Below are 13,933 nucleotides of genomic sequence, written 5' to 3'. Positions count from 1 at the left end.
GTGGTGAGTTCGGTTTGTTCTCGATAAGCGGCTCGAGCAGCAGGGCGGCCTTGCGCGGCTGGTTCAGCAGCAGCAGCCCTTTGCAAATAACGATGAGGCTGCACGGCACTGCAGTCAGCAACCGCTTCGGGGTTCCACCCTTCCTTTGCCACCGCTGCAGCGACCGCTGCGAGCTGTATGCGCTGCTCACGGCGTTGCTAAGCTCCTCACGGCGCTCTCGCACGTTCACCTCATGCTCGGCTTGGGTGACGTAGGACAGCGCCAGCATGCGCTCGCTCTCGGCAACGCGCCAGACTAGCTCCAGGTCATCCTCAATGGCGTCCGTTACACCGGGGATGTGCTCCTCGGCCGTGGTGAGGCTGCCGGAACCGGCAGCGCGTAGGTGCAGGTTGCGATGAAACTGTTGCTGCAACACCGCCGGTGGCACCTTCGCAGCAAGTCCGGCGGCTGCAGCAGACACCGCGTTCTCTATGTTGGTAATAGGTGAACCGGGGGACGGTCCAGCGGGGCCGACAGAGGCGTTTGGGCTGAAGACGCTGCTGTCGCCGCATGCGCTCGCTGCTGCTGCTGCTGCTGCTGCTGCATCGGCCGCCTGCAACGACTTCTTGGCGATGTTCACAGCACACCGAAAGAGTTCCACCGACTGCTTGTACTCCTTCAGCTTCATCAACTGCGCGCCGCGCTCCATGTAGGCGGCAAACAGCTCCGTCTCCCGCATGCGGCGGCGCAGCATTTGCATCACCTGCGCACATTTCATAAAGTACTTCTCCGCCTTCGCCAAGTCGTTGAAGGCGGCGTGCGCCAGCCAACCTTCTTTCAGCAGATACACGTAGGACCGAAGCAGCTTTGACCGGCAGTCGCCAAAGCGGAGGATGTAGTCGCCTCGTGGTCGAGGTGCCAGCACCTGCAGCATCTGCTCGCAGAGGGTGGCTTGGGGCAGTACAAACTGGACTGTTTCAATGACGGCGCCGTAGACACGGCACGCGGCTTGGGCCCGCACGAGAAACACCATTGATTGCAGGTATCGCATCGCGGAGAAGATTGTTTGATTGTGACTTGTCCAGTCTTTCTTCTCGAACTTGAAGTGCTTCTGCGCGTTCGTCAGCGCCTCCACCGACTTGCCCGAGGCCAAACGCGCGTTAATGAGGGAGACGATGGCGCGCTGGCGTGCACGGAACTCACCAAAGGCGTTTGCAACGAGGCGCTCTTCCAGCGCGTCCTGCTCCGCTTCCTCTAGGCGCGGCGGCTTCGCAGTCAAGCACTGCTCGCCCCGCTTGTGCAGCGCCGCTGACCACGACATGTTCACAATTCGCTCCAGCACCAAGGACTCCAGTGCGCTGTCCCCGGCCTTGGAGGTAGCGGGTTGCGCAAGGGTGGGAGGCTCCTGCAGGGTGACCGTCGGGATGGACAAGGCACTCGACTCCATGGCGCGTCTGCCGACGTTGTCCTCGCCCGTCTCCTGGTGTCCGTCTTCGGCGCCCCTCTGGTTTGTGGTGCTGGAGCTCTGGTGGTGCAGCTCCGGCGGCGGGGTCATGGGCTCTGAGGAGGTCATCGCGAAGGCAAATGGTGTCCACGTCGTTGTCCGATCCGTGTGTCCCACAGTAAAAAGACCAGATCCATTGATGGGCCCCCCTGCTCCCGACACCGTCCCCTCTATATCGTTGGTCCCGTCGCGGCTGACAAGGAGCGAGGCGGTAAGCGGGGTGCTGTGGGCCGAGATGGCAGCAGTGCTCGCATTCGATGAAAGAAGCTGCTGTGCAACCCACTGGCTCGACGGGGCCCCGCCACGATTCGCCAAGGCAGGAGTGCTGACGCCAGCAGCGTTGCTCGCGGCGGACGGGCACCCTCCAGACGGCGACGGCCTTGCGGACGTGTCCTCCACACTAAACTTCGGCGGTGTCAGGCCCGCCGAAGCACTGGAAACTGGGGCGGCGGATGCGCTCATCTGAGGTGGGATTGTAAGGCTCTGCGACTGTGAGGCGCCTCTGCTGCTGGGCGCGGTTGTTGCCGCGGCAGCTCCAGCCATGGCGAGCTCCACGAGGGGGTGAGAATCGAGAGAGCTTGCCGCGGCAACAGATGCAACCGTGTGCGTCATGGAGGCGGCACAGATTGTGCCGCGACGCAAGTGCCGCCGCGTCGCGGCGGACTCGCTGTACCGCTCCATCCTCCCACGCATGCTGCGAAAGAGTAGCGCAAAGCGGCGCTCCCGCTTGTTCTCTGACCACGCATCAGAGCCAAAGAAGAAGGCAGTGGCTAGGCGACAGAGGGTCTTGGTGTCTGTGATGTGCACCTTCTGCAGCAGCGGGAGCGCCGGCGGTGACGCCACGTTGCCAGTGCTCTGCTTCAACACCTCATCGCCTGCCGCCATTAGGTGGGTCGTTGGGGTGGAGGCCGGGGACGTGTCGGCGTCGCCCGCAGCGGGAGTGCCTGCTGCGTCGACGGCGTTGTCAGCAGCGATGGAGAGCTGCTGGACATCCGCTTCAATTGCGTCTTCTAGGTAGGATGCCCATGTATTTGCGACAGCTTTGCGGTATACCATTTCTAGCCGCGCGACGAGGTCGTCCATCACCAGCGTGGGATCCTCCAACATCGCCCGAATTGTGTTAGGCGTCAATGAGGGCCCCGCGGCGGCTACCTTGGCAACTGGGAGGAAAGACGTGGCTCCCATGGCGGCTGCCGTCTGAGCGGTGTTCGCGGAGGTGCCCGCGGGCGGTGCTGCAGCTGCTGCGCCAATGCTGCTGCTCGCCGATGGCGACCCACTACTCGTCAGTGTACTGGATGTGGCTCCCGGGGCTGATCCAGAGAAGGCTGTGGTAGCAGCGGTGGGGCTGCCTGCCGGCACCGTCGCTGCGGTCACCACCCGCGGAGGCGACGAGCAACTAAGAAGCGAGTCCACGTCAGCGCGGCGCAGCTTGTCGGCGTGCCGGTGAATGTTTGTGAGCAGCCGCCGCGGCTTCGGGGTCTGCAACATGCACAGCACCATCTCGCGCCCATCATCGCGCAAGAAGCTCGCGCAGAGGATGCACTCCGCAATCGCGACAAAGTGCTGCTCGCCGATCCACTCCGCCAGCTCCTGCACGACAGCCGCCCAGTCAATGTATGGTATCGCATCCACGTCATCCATTGCACTGATGTGATTCGCGGTCTTGCTTTGGTCGTCATCCGTCGCTGCTGTTTCTGCAGCACCGGCTCCGCCTTCTGCAGCGTCGCTGGAGCAGGCAGCATCATTCATCGCCGCTGGTGGAGGCGGGGCAGGAGGGGCAAGCGGCGGTCGCCCGGTGGTGTTCGCGTTGCCAGCCCCTGACGTTTCCATGTTTGTTGCCGACGCAGGGATGTCCCCACTGAGACGCACGCTAGCCGTGGCGGTGGTGCCTGCCTTGGTCAAGGGTGTGAAGCTACCTCGGCTCTGTCGCTGCTCCAGTACGTGCAGGTGATGGCGCAAGATCGCCTTGACGATCGCCCAGCTGGCAAGGGAGCATGCGATGGTGAGGAGTTCCTCCAGCATCTTCTTGTCTTCCTTCGTGATGACGAGGTCCGTTGGGGGCTCAGGCGACACGACGCCGCTATCCGCCAACACTCGCTTGGCCTTGGCAAAGGGTGAGGAGCTGGAGCCCGCTCTGGCAGCGGGGTTGGTGGACACTGGTGTGACGGCCCTCTCGCGCGGGGTTGCTATTCCTGCCAACGCGGCAGTGTCTGCATTCCGACTAGGAAGAGGCGAGTTTAACGACGCCGAGTCTCCGTGCGGCGGGTGTCGCTGAGGACCGCGGGTGGGTGTGAGGGGAAGCTGACTTCGACGTGAGCCAGTCGCCGCCGCATCTGCGGCGCTGAAGGGGGACCCTAAGACAGCAGGCGTCAGGAGGGCTTGCGAGAGGTTCTCCCACCGGAACTCCGGCCCAGCGTTGCCGTGCGAGCCTGTGGTGCTAGGGATGAGCCGTTCGAGTGCGCGGAGACGTGCATCGTGAAGGAGAGCTCGGTCAATGCGCACCAGAGCATTGATGATATCCATGAGAAGCCGCCGCCACTCGTAGTGGCCAAAGTCAGCAGGGGCCAAAGGCTCCTGCGCTATCACGGCCGACGGCTCAGCCGCGCCCACTACGGTAGCGGCAGTGGAGGACTCCTGTTGTGATACGACGAGCTCCGACTCTGTCCTCATGCCCTCGAGCAATGCGTCGCCGTTGTTGTCTGCCGCGGCGTCCGGTGTGCCACCGGAGCGCTCCTGGTGCTTGTGCGCATCTGCGCCAGCCCTGCCGTTCCGCGCACGCTCGTCCTCGGAAACACTGGCACTGCTACTGCCCCAGGTGCGCGGGTCCTCCGGAACTTCCTGCAGGCACAAATCCAGTGCATCGATCATCTCGGCTCGCATCTTTTGAAGCTTCTGCACGTGCTCCCGCGCCACTCTCGCGACCCCTTTCTCTGCTTTTCCCTTCAGAGAAGCGGCAGGGCCGGCGCTCTCACACGGGGCTGCACGCGCCTCGGCGCCATTGGTGGCGGCTACGGATGTAAACGAAGCGCTCCTTCGCCTCTGTGCCCCTGCTGCGGTGGCGTTCTCACCAGCAGCAATGCTGCCATCACTGAAGCCGCGCTGCCATAAGGTTGATGAGCGCTCTTGCTCCTCCCGCTCCTCTTGCTGCAGCTGCTCGCTGCGCTCCTGCACGACACATCGAATATGCAGCAACACGTCTTGCATGCTTGTGTTTGGTGGGAGCCCTCTAAGAATGTGCGAGGACGCGAACATCACGTTGTCACCAAAGGTAGACGGCATCCCTGATGTGGGGAAGTCGCTCAAGTGCGAATCGTAAGCCGCGTCCCCGTGGTGCGACCCTACCACCGCACCTGCGCTGCCTGTGGAGGCAGTGCGACTGTTTCCTATGTATGAGCGGTGATGTGCACTATCACCTGCGCCACCGGTCGCTGGTGAACCAGCTGGAAAAGCGGATGCGCTGCCGCTGCTGCCTGCCCCAGCATGGCTTCCATCAGCGCCACCTCTCTGATGGCCCTCTTTGCTGTGATCCTCGCGCGTACCGCCCACCTTCTTCAGGAACCCGGCGATACTCTTGAAGCTCAACATGGCGGTACTGCGTTGCGAGAACGAAAACAGTTGCTTCCTTCTTTTTTGTTTGTTGCTATTTGAGTGTTGGTCCTGCAGGCCAGGTGATGATCAGTCCGTGATGGCGCAGCTCTGTCGCGCGTGGCGTCGCTGACGATAGCGTGCAGACGTGGGAGGGAAAAAAGCGAGGGAAGCAGATGAGGCGCCGCCACACCAAAACCCCGAGCCCTCTCTGCGAACGGCCCTTCACGAGGGAGATCGAGCTTCTGTATAGGCGGCGATGCGAAAAAGGGAAGAGGGCGCACACCCACTCGCACTCGGAGAAAAAAAAAATGTAGTGAACAAAAGAAAAGCAAAATAAGAACGAAGCGTCGCACGCAGGTGTTTGGTAGGTACCGCAGGGCGTGACTGGTCCCTGTCAACAACAAGCAGAGAGAGACCGATCTCGAGAGAGAGCCAAGAGGAGAGAGCCAGGCGTAGGGGCTAGATGGTCTCCTGTGAAGGGCGTGAATGGGTCGAAAATACAGTTTCACAAGTAAAACAGAGATACAGGGGCTGGGTGAAATTTGTTCTTTGTGCTCCTCGATGTGCCGCAGACCTCTGGACTGGCGCTCGCTCTTTTCTGCCGCCGATTTGGTTTCGTCTTCCTCTTTGATGTGCCACAAGTGGAGAGGGAAAGCAAGAAAGAGGCGAATGGCTAGTGGGCACTGTACGGACGCCCAAGAAGAACAACGCAGAGGCGGAGTGGGTGCAGAGAAGGGAGTCGCCGGCCGTGGGAGACAAGAAAAAAAAGAATCCACACAACACAAAAGACAAACAAACAAAAAAAAATGGCGGCCAACGTGTAACACGAACGCGCGCAGAAGGGCGTATCACCGCGCCAGATAGAGAAACGCGTGGCCTGACAAGGACAACACTATTGGGAAAAAGAGGAAACAACGAATGAAAATAAACCAAACAACACAAACAACACAAACAACACACACACACACACACACACAGTTTCCCCCCTAGTGCACTATCGCGACGGGGTGGGAGGGAGGGGGGCAGTACGGCCGGAGCAGTGCACAACACGAACAAAGAAGCCAACGAAACAAACAAACAACAAAAACGAAAAGGGAGCGTGCGAAGACGGAGAAACAAACGGGTACAAGGAGAAAGAAACAGAAAAGTAGGCGGACTTGGTTCCGAGCCTACCCGAGGACAGCCTCTGCTATGATGGAAGCGGTGGCCGCGGAGCGGTACGTGTGGGAAGGTCTACGTCGAAGAAGGGCGAGCCAACGCTGAATGATGACAGGCGTGGGCGCTTGTGTGGAGGAGACGAAGAAGGAGGGGAAGGGGGAGGGGGAGGGGAGAGAAACACAACGGGAAACGAAAGAGGGAGAGAGCAAAATGCAAAGAAGCAACGGATGAGGCCAGGCGAAGCTAAAGAAGGGAAAGAGCGAGAGTGGAAGAAAGCGGGACAAAGACAAGGCAGCAGACGCCGTATGTGTGTGTGTGTGCCTGCGCGAGGCTGGAAGGAAGGGGGGAGGGAGGGGCACCGTACCAAAAAAAAACAAGAAGAGAAGGTTAAAAGCGAGAGATCAAGAAGGAAAGAGGGGAGGGTCCCACTCAGCGCACGTACACCACACACGAGACACAAACGCGGTGTGTGAGAGAACAGCCTCACGAAGACGACCAAAGTGCCTTTACAATTTCGAAAAAAAAAACACAGCCAAAACAAAAGATAGAGAGCGCGCGTGAAGCGCGGAGGGGGACGGGGGAGAGCGGAAGGGTTGAAACGAAGGAGAAACGCCACCGAGCAGTCCAAGAAGAGGAGAAGCGGAGGAGCTACACACAGGCAGTGATGCGCAGGCACGTGCACCAAGTTAATGTATCTCGCTTTTTTCCTTTCTCAAATGCTGGCCACACACACACGAGAACGTTGGCAGTGGCACACACAGACCACATCAACACCGCTCTCAGTGACAGGAAGACGAACAGGACAGAGGACAAAACAAGTGCCCCCACAAAATAATCTCTCTCACACCCACACACACTCACACACACACACACACAACAGGACAGCGCACACGTGAAGGGTGGGGTGGTGTGGGTAGGTGAAATGCACTACGTAGCTACACAAACACGTACAAAAAGCATCCCTTCTTACCTTTTTTTTGTTGTATGTGCACGTGTGCGTTTCGTTGTAGTCAGACAGACCTGAGGAGGAGGAGGGGGTGGGGTATTTGATGAGAGTATGAGTGGAGGGGTGCGTGAGGCGTGTGTGCATGTGCGAGAAAGGTGCGTGCAATGTGGTATCGACCGAGAGGCAACGAAAGGCGCAGAAGTAGGCGGTGGGGATTGAGAGAGGGATGCATAGAAGGGACTGCTTATAGGCCGATGACGTTGCACTGCAGGCGTGATTCATGGAGACCAGAGAAGTCGGCCAAAAACATACACGCACAGCTGACACTTCTTTCCTTTTTCATGTCCACACGCGCGTCATGGCGGGGAAAAAGGAACCACTCAGAAATGCCGCGCCTCGTCGTTTGTTTCCTGTCTTGTTATGCTGCTCGGCATCTCTCGAGGGGCACATGGTGGACATGGAAAAACCATGTGAGTGTTTTCTTTGTTGCTCTCTGTCACCCGTGCGAGGAGCGAAGAGCGGTATGTGCAAGGGAAGGATGGGTGAGCAGGGGGGGGGTGGAGCCCGCTGCAGTATCCCCCTTTCCATGTCGGCCGTCAACCTTCCCCTCAATCAACACACACACACATCAACGTCATCAGGAGGATGACACCCCCCCCCCGCTTCAACATGCTCCCCTGCACATACAACGACTTCAACATCTGTGGGCAGCAGTGCTTGCACACACACACAAATGCACCCTGATGATGATGAGAAAACATCGACTCCAAGGGTCTCATGCTGAACAGCGCGACTGGTGCCGCGTGCGCGCACACGAGCCGGGAGCACCAATTTTTTCTAGTGCATACCGACCACACATGCAGCCAACTGAAAACCTGACGCAGGGCACACACGCAGACTAGTCACCTCCACGATGCGTTCTTCTTCTTTGCATCCCTCCTTCGTGTGCCTCACCGCCGATCCGTGCTTCATGAGTCTCTTCCCCCTTTACCTCGCTACACACTTCCTAGGCCGCTTTTGCCGGCATGTTCCCACCACACCACCCACGGATCTCGCTCGTGCGCCCCTCGAGAGATGTGGCCAAGGTAGAAAGTAGTGTTGTGATACATGCGCCACTCCCACCCAGAGGGCAGCTGACCGCTGCCGAGCGACCGGATTCACTACGGATGCTTTAGGTTGCCCCTATCTTTATCGCGGTCTCCCGGCTGCTGCTGTCCAGGTGCCGGTATTCTACCAGATGCAAAAGGGGTCGTTGAACCGCTCTCAGATGAAGTTAGAGCTGTGGCGGTGGCACCGCGAAGGGCTTCGATGGTGGTGCCAGAGCAGTCGCTGTGATGGGTGATGGCGCGCTCAGGGCGGCGTACTGCTGTCACTGCGTCCCCGACCATGTGCATGAGGGTGGAGGGGAGGAAGGGGGCAGCTGAGATGGAGCGACGCATCGGGTCCGGGGACGCGAGCGCGCTGACGTGCGAGACCATGGATAGCTTCTCCTTTACGAAGCCGTAAGCATCGGCACGGTACGGTGGCATATAGGAGACTGCCGGTCGCGCGGCTGGACGACTGAAGCTGTTGGCAGGCTAACTGTTGTTGCTGGCGCCAACTGGAGAATCGCTCGGGCGCATCATCTCGACATGCGCTGGTCGAGAGGGGTTAAAGAAATGTTTTTGATTCTTGCCAGCGTTTCTCGTCCCCTTTTGGACTGCCGCTTCTCCGGCGGCTGGAAGGAGGGAGGTGTGTGTGGGGGGGGGGCGGAGATACGCCAGGGAGAGGAGAGAGGGGCATGATCGGCAGCTCCGGTGAAGGGGACCTGTCTGCGTATGCGTGGCTGGCTGTGGAAAGCAGCCCGCCATTTTGCGTCGGGCGAGCAAAAACTCCATTGGTGAGCAACACCTCTCGTCCACTATCAAGCCCAGACCACCTACTCAGCCGCCCACGCCAGGATACTCAAACAGTGTCTGATGGTCGAGGGCGCCTTCATCCCGCAAGCTCCAGGCTAGACTAGGGTGACACTAGCGAGGAGAGGAGCGAGGCGGTGAATACTTGCCATTTTGTTAAGATTGACGATTTTTGTTTCGCGTGCTGTCATTGAAGAAGTTCCAGCCATAGCTGGGCTTCCGCACTTGCACGCGCCCAGGCTCCCGCATATGCGCCACAATGGACACAGAGACGGCTTCGTTAAATAGAAATAAAAAAGAAGTGTAAGAGGGTAGTGTGCGGAGCGGAGGGGGGAGGGCATGCGTAGTGACGTTGGCAGGTGAATGAGATGGAGAGAGATACAGAGCTGCCAAAAAGAAAAATCCACAAACACACAAACTTCAGCAACGGACACGAGAGTTTTGAGTTTAAGGCACACGTGCTCATAAACAGGGATAGGGGAAGTACACACAACGAAGAGCGCCAGCATGTTCCACACACACTCATTACACACCGTAGATAGCAGCGGTGACCGCAGCATTGGGACATAACGCCAACGGAGAAGAAGCGAGAAAAAAAAGCAGGAGGCAAGCAAGAGAGATCAAAAAAAAAAATAGACGAAATGGCAGGAACGGAGACGAGTCCATGTGTTGCTATGTTCGAGTGAAGTGCCGTCCAAGAGCTCAGAGAGAGAGAGAGAGAGGAGATGAAGGGGCAGGAAAACGAGCGAAAAAAGACAGGAGAGCAGAACGAAGACAGGGAGGGGACCACTGATGGAGCCAGGCCATCGAGAGGGCAAGGGGCATGACCAGCGGCGAAGCCGTACGTCCTCCGACGCCTTCACCTTCTCCCTCCCCCCAAAAAATCGCCTGAGCTAGTGCATAGGTGGGTATGTGTGTGTGTGTCCGTGCCTCTCCTTGTCCCTGAACGTGTGCGGCGAGGCTGGAAGATACCGCGCTCGAGAGAGGAGGAAAGTCCGAGACAGCGGCAGAGAAGAAGGGAGAGAAAATCAGAGCAGCAAACAACGATAGTCACAGCATGCTAGCAGGCAAGTAACAGCAGAAGCAGGGCGTAGAGACGAAAAAGGGAGAGAGGGAGTAGGCATGCGCATGTGGGCTGGATCAACTTTCTCTCTCTCCTCCACTCGCACAACTTTGCACACTCTGTCGTCCCTGTCGTTTCCTCTTGCTCTCTGACTGTCTCGTCCACTTCGCTTCCGTGAACGTGGCTTTGTCTTCGCCGTCGTCGTCCCGGGTATCCGCTTCTCGGATCGGTTTATAAAGGCATACGCACACGCCTTCCCGACGCAGTCATGCACACGGGCCATCACCGACAACAACGGTTTTGGTGCAGTACTGTTGCACGTCAGAGAAAAAGAGAGAAGGTAGATCCCAAACGCAACGAAAAACAGAGAAACAACAACAAAGAACTAAGCGGTTTGTATTTCGCAGTGAGGGGTGACGCAAGGCAAAAGACCACATACACACCCGTGGGGCCACACAGATGCTACTCCACAGGCGTGCTTCTTCTTTTCCCGTCCCCCTTTTTCCCCTTTCGCGCGCGTGCTTATGCGTGCGTGTTCCTCGTATTCAAGGTTCCTACACGATACACGCGTTCCCCCCCGTCGTCTCCTTCGCACGCGGACGACCGCACGGCGAGGACGAGGAAGCAGCGATGGGGAACAAAGCAGGACAAAGACGAAAAGTGAAACACAGAAAGGAAGGCTGCACTTGCGGGCTTTGGTGGGTAAGGTGTGTATGGCGAGAGAGAGAGAAGGGGAGAGGGAGCGGGGGGAGGGGGGGGGGGCTGACGAGTAAAAATAATACTAATACACACCCACACACACAGAAAAAAAAACGAAAACAACCAGAAGAAAAATGGGGTCTTGTGTACAGTGTTGAGGAGATGGTGGTGGTGGTGGGAGGGAAGGGAGAAGGAAGGGGGGAGCGGAAAAGCGGTTCACAGCTGGAGAAGTTGAAAGCAGGATACAATATTATGAGACACGCGTAAACGTATATATAGAGGCGGCGTTACAGCGCACTCGTCGTTTCCTTCCTTTTTTTTTGAAATTTGCTGCCCACACATCTACCTCACCGTTGCGTCGTTTTTCTGTGCGTCGCTGTTCTTCTGCATGTGGAGCCGCTGCAGCTTTTCTCATCCCTCACCTCTTTGCCCATTGATGTGTGCGCCTGTCTGGCAGTGGCTTACCAAAAGGCGGTTGGCGCTGCAGTACACACGCACACTCATGCACCGCAGAAGAACAATCACAGAAGCTGAGGCATGTACCGAGTTCATATTGCATGAAAGGAGGCTTTACGATAGGAGGCAAGAGTAGTGCTGACTGCTGTGCAGCGGCAGCCTTCAACCTGCACCAATGGAGGAAAAAAGAAGAGGGAGGAGAGAGGGGTATGTGCGCGTGCTCGTGTGCGTGTGTGGGTGGCTGCCCAATAAGGGGGACGGAGGACTCCAAGAGCGGGGCCAAAGGAAAAAGACAACACTTCGAAGCGCATTCGTGGTGGTTGTGATGGGTGATGAGAGCATCAAAGGCGAGAGAGTGAAGAGGTGGGGGGGGGAATGGGCAGATGAGGTCGGATAAAAGATGGCTGTGCTCGTTCTTCTGGTCGTCTGCAGCAGCAGAAAACAAAAAGGAAGCAGAGAAGCAGACGCCTACATGTGCGCAACAGCCCTTCATCTGTGTAAACGAAATCCTTTTCTTCAGAGGAAAGCGAAAAAGTAGAAAACAAAAAAAGGATGGGCTCTATTTTGGGCTGTGCATGGGGGTTACCCACCGACACGCTCACACACAGCCAAAAGACCGACGTCAACCTCTCTGCCTTGTACGCTGGCTGTGCAGACGCCAAAACAAAACAAAAGGTGAGCCTAACCCCCCTCCCCATACCTTCACGACATTGAACAAACACACCGGGACACGCATCGAACAACAAAGAAAAGGAAAACCCTCCCTCGCTCAGTCCCACGTGCTACATTATTGCTAGGGCGCGCATGCGGATGCAGTGCCTCAAATCTCGTGGCCTTTCGTGAAAAGCGGACACCAAAACAAAACAAAAGGAAGGGAAGAGAACAAAGAGGGCCACGAAGCGCACCACCGCCACCACGTCGACGAACGAGGGTCACGAGGGAAGAAAATGTGAGCGATCGACGTGAATGACGGAAGGGGGGGGGACAGAGGAGTGTGTGTGTGGGGGGAGGAAGGCACACACGAAACTCCAACTGAGGCGATAAAGCGAGCCCAGAAAAGAGAAGAAAGCGAGATAGCTGCAGAGAATAGAGAGAGATAAGGAGGCGCAACAGTCGACCACATTGGGGCCGAGAGAGAAAGAGGGGGGCTAAAAGTGCTCACTTTCCAGCACATACCCCCGCCCCCCTCCTCCCACACACAAGAGCAGCACTTCTGCCACCGCGGTTTTCTCCATGGCTGCTGATGCGCAGCTTGGCTTCACGTTCTCTTCGTTCTGTGCTACAGGGCTTCACTCAGGATATGTGTGTTTGTGGGTGCGTGTGGCCCTCACACATGCTCTCGAAGAGACGTGAAGGGATAGAGAGTGCTCAAATCCGCCCTCTCCAGACGTGTTTCTGTTCATCAGCCGACCCGGAGATGCACATAGAAAGGCATACGGTAAGACGTCACATCTACTGCAGGCGCTTGCACGAGCGCGAGAGTCTCGATCCTTGCCTGGACAGCTTTGCGAGCGTAGCGAATGCGTGGGCACGCTATATTGGCGTTCCTCTTTGCTTCCGCCGCACCCGTTCACCTGTCCTTTCGCCCTTTGTTGCTATTCTTACAGTTGCGTATCGCTTTCTTCGCACGCGTCCTGCGCTCACGATGACGTCGGCTGCGGTGGTGGCGGGTTCGTGGTGTTCTTCTCCCGAAGTTTCATTGCGTGCTCGTACCCAAACGGTGAGATGCGTTCGCTGCGGCGGCAGTAGGATACCTGCAGCGGCTTCTCCCGGCCCATGTTGTAACGATCGTGCATGGACATGATGGCGAAGTCCGCCTCGTCTGTGACGCGAAACGTGACGAAGCCGCTGCCGGTGCTCTTGCCGTCCGCATCGCGCAGCACGTTCGTGTGAATGACGTGGCCGTAAAAGGAGAAGATCTGGCGGAGATCATGCTCGGTGGCGTCAAAGTTCAGCTGACCAACGAACAGGCGAGCCGTGCCACTCCCCAGCCTCTCGCCGTTGTTGTTGCTGTTGTTGACTGTCATGGGGAGTAAACCAGCGAGGAGAAGGAAGGAGGGGGAGGGGTACTCGAGGCGACTTTGGCTCTTGTTTCAGTGTGTGTCAATCCAAAGACGGAGGGCGAGGACAAGACCCACAAAAGGAAATCAACGAAAATAAAAAAGAAGGTGAAGCCGCTCAATCAACCGTTGCACAGGAGACCACAAGTGATGAGGGGAGGGGAGGGGGGAGGAGCGCGCCTGTGTGTATGGCGGTGGATGGTGAGGTGCAGGTATACGCGCGTGTGGGCAGGAGGGCACACACAGGGATGAGGGGGAGATGGCTGAAAACGGGGGCAAAGAGGAACGACGTGGAGGACGTCACGAGTAGGGGAAGGGGGCTAGGGAGAGTTGCCGAGAAGATGGCGCGCAAACAAACAGAAAAGGGAGTAAGTGTGTGTGTGCGCAGAGCGCGGTCTTACTCGCCAAGCACGTAGATACGAAAAAAAATCTACGAAAACAAAGGTACACCAGCTGTTGCGGAGGACGTGCGAGTACTGAGAAGAGAGGAGAGTGAGCCAAGCCGCAGCGAAAAAAAAACGAAAAACATAAACACACACACACACACACACACACACACAGACGCCGGAAGATGAGAGCCGCAGG

General features: G+C 57.7%; 2 protein-coding genes across 2 annotated transcripts in view; both read right to left on the bottom strand.

Annotated features, from left to right (window-relative positions):
* The window catches only part of LMXM_32_1490 (conserved hypothetical protein), a gene marked incomplete at both ends in the record, with an annotated part of 10,314 nt that extends 5,246 nt beyond the window's left edge, over positions 1–5,068 (bottom strand). The window contains one exon of the mRNA XM_003878353.1: positions 1–5,068. Within this exon, the coding sequence (XP_003878402.1) occupies positions 1–5,068 (5,068 nt within the window).
* Positions 5,069–12,928: 7,860 nt separating this feature from the next.
* LMXM_32_1470 (putative RNA-binding protein) lies at positions 12,929–13,315 on the bottom strand (the record flags this gene model as incomplete). The annotated part of the gene is made up of 1 exon (XM_003878352.1): positions 12,929–13,315. The coding sequence occupies one exon, from the start codon at positions 13,313–13,315 to the stop codon at positions 12,929–12,931; it is 387 nt and encodes a 128-aa protein (XP_003878401.1).
* Positions 13,316–13,933: the final 618 nt, after the last annotated feature.

The sequence above is a fragment of the Leishmania mexicana genome, chromosome 32 (assembly GCF_000234665.1).
Source record: "Leishmania mexicana MHOM/GT/2001/U1103 complete genome, chromosome 32".
In the NCBI taxonomy this organism is placed as follows: domain Eukaryota; phylum Euglenozoa; class Kinetoplastea; order Trypanosomatida; family Trypanosomatidae; genus Leishmania; species Leishmania mexicana.
This window is presented reverse-complemented; position numbering and strand designations above follow the sequence as displayed.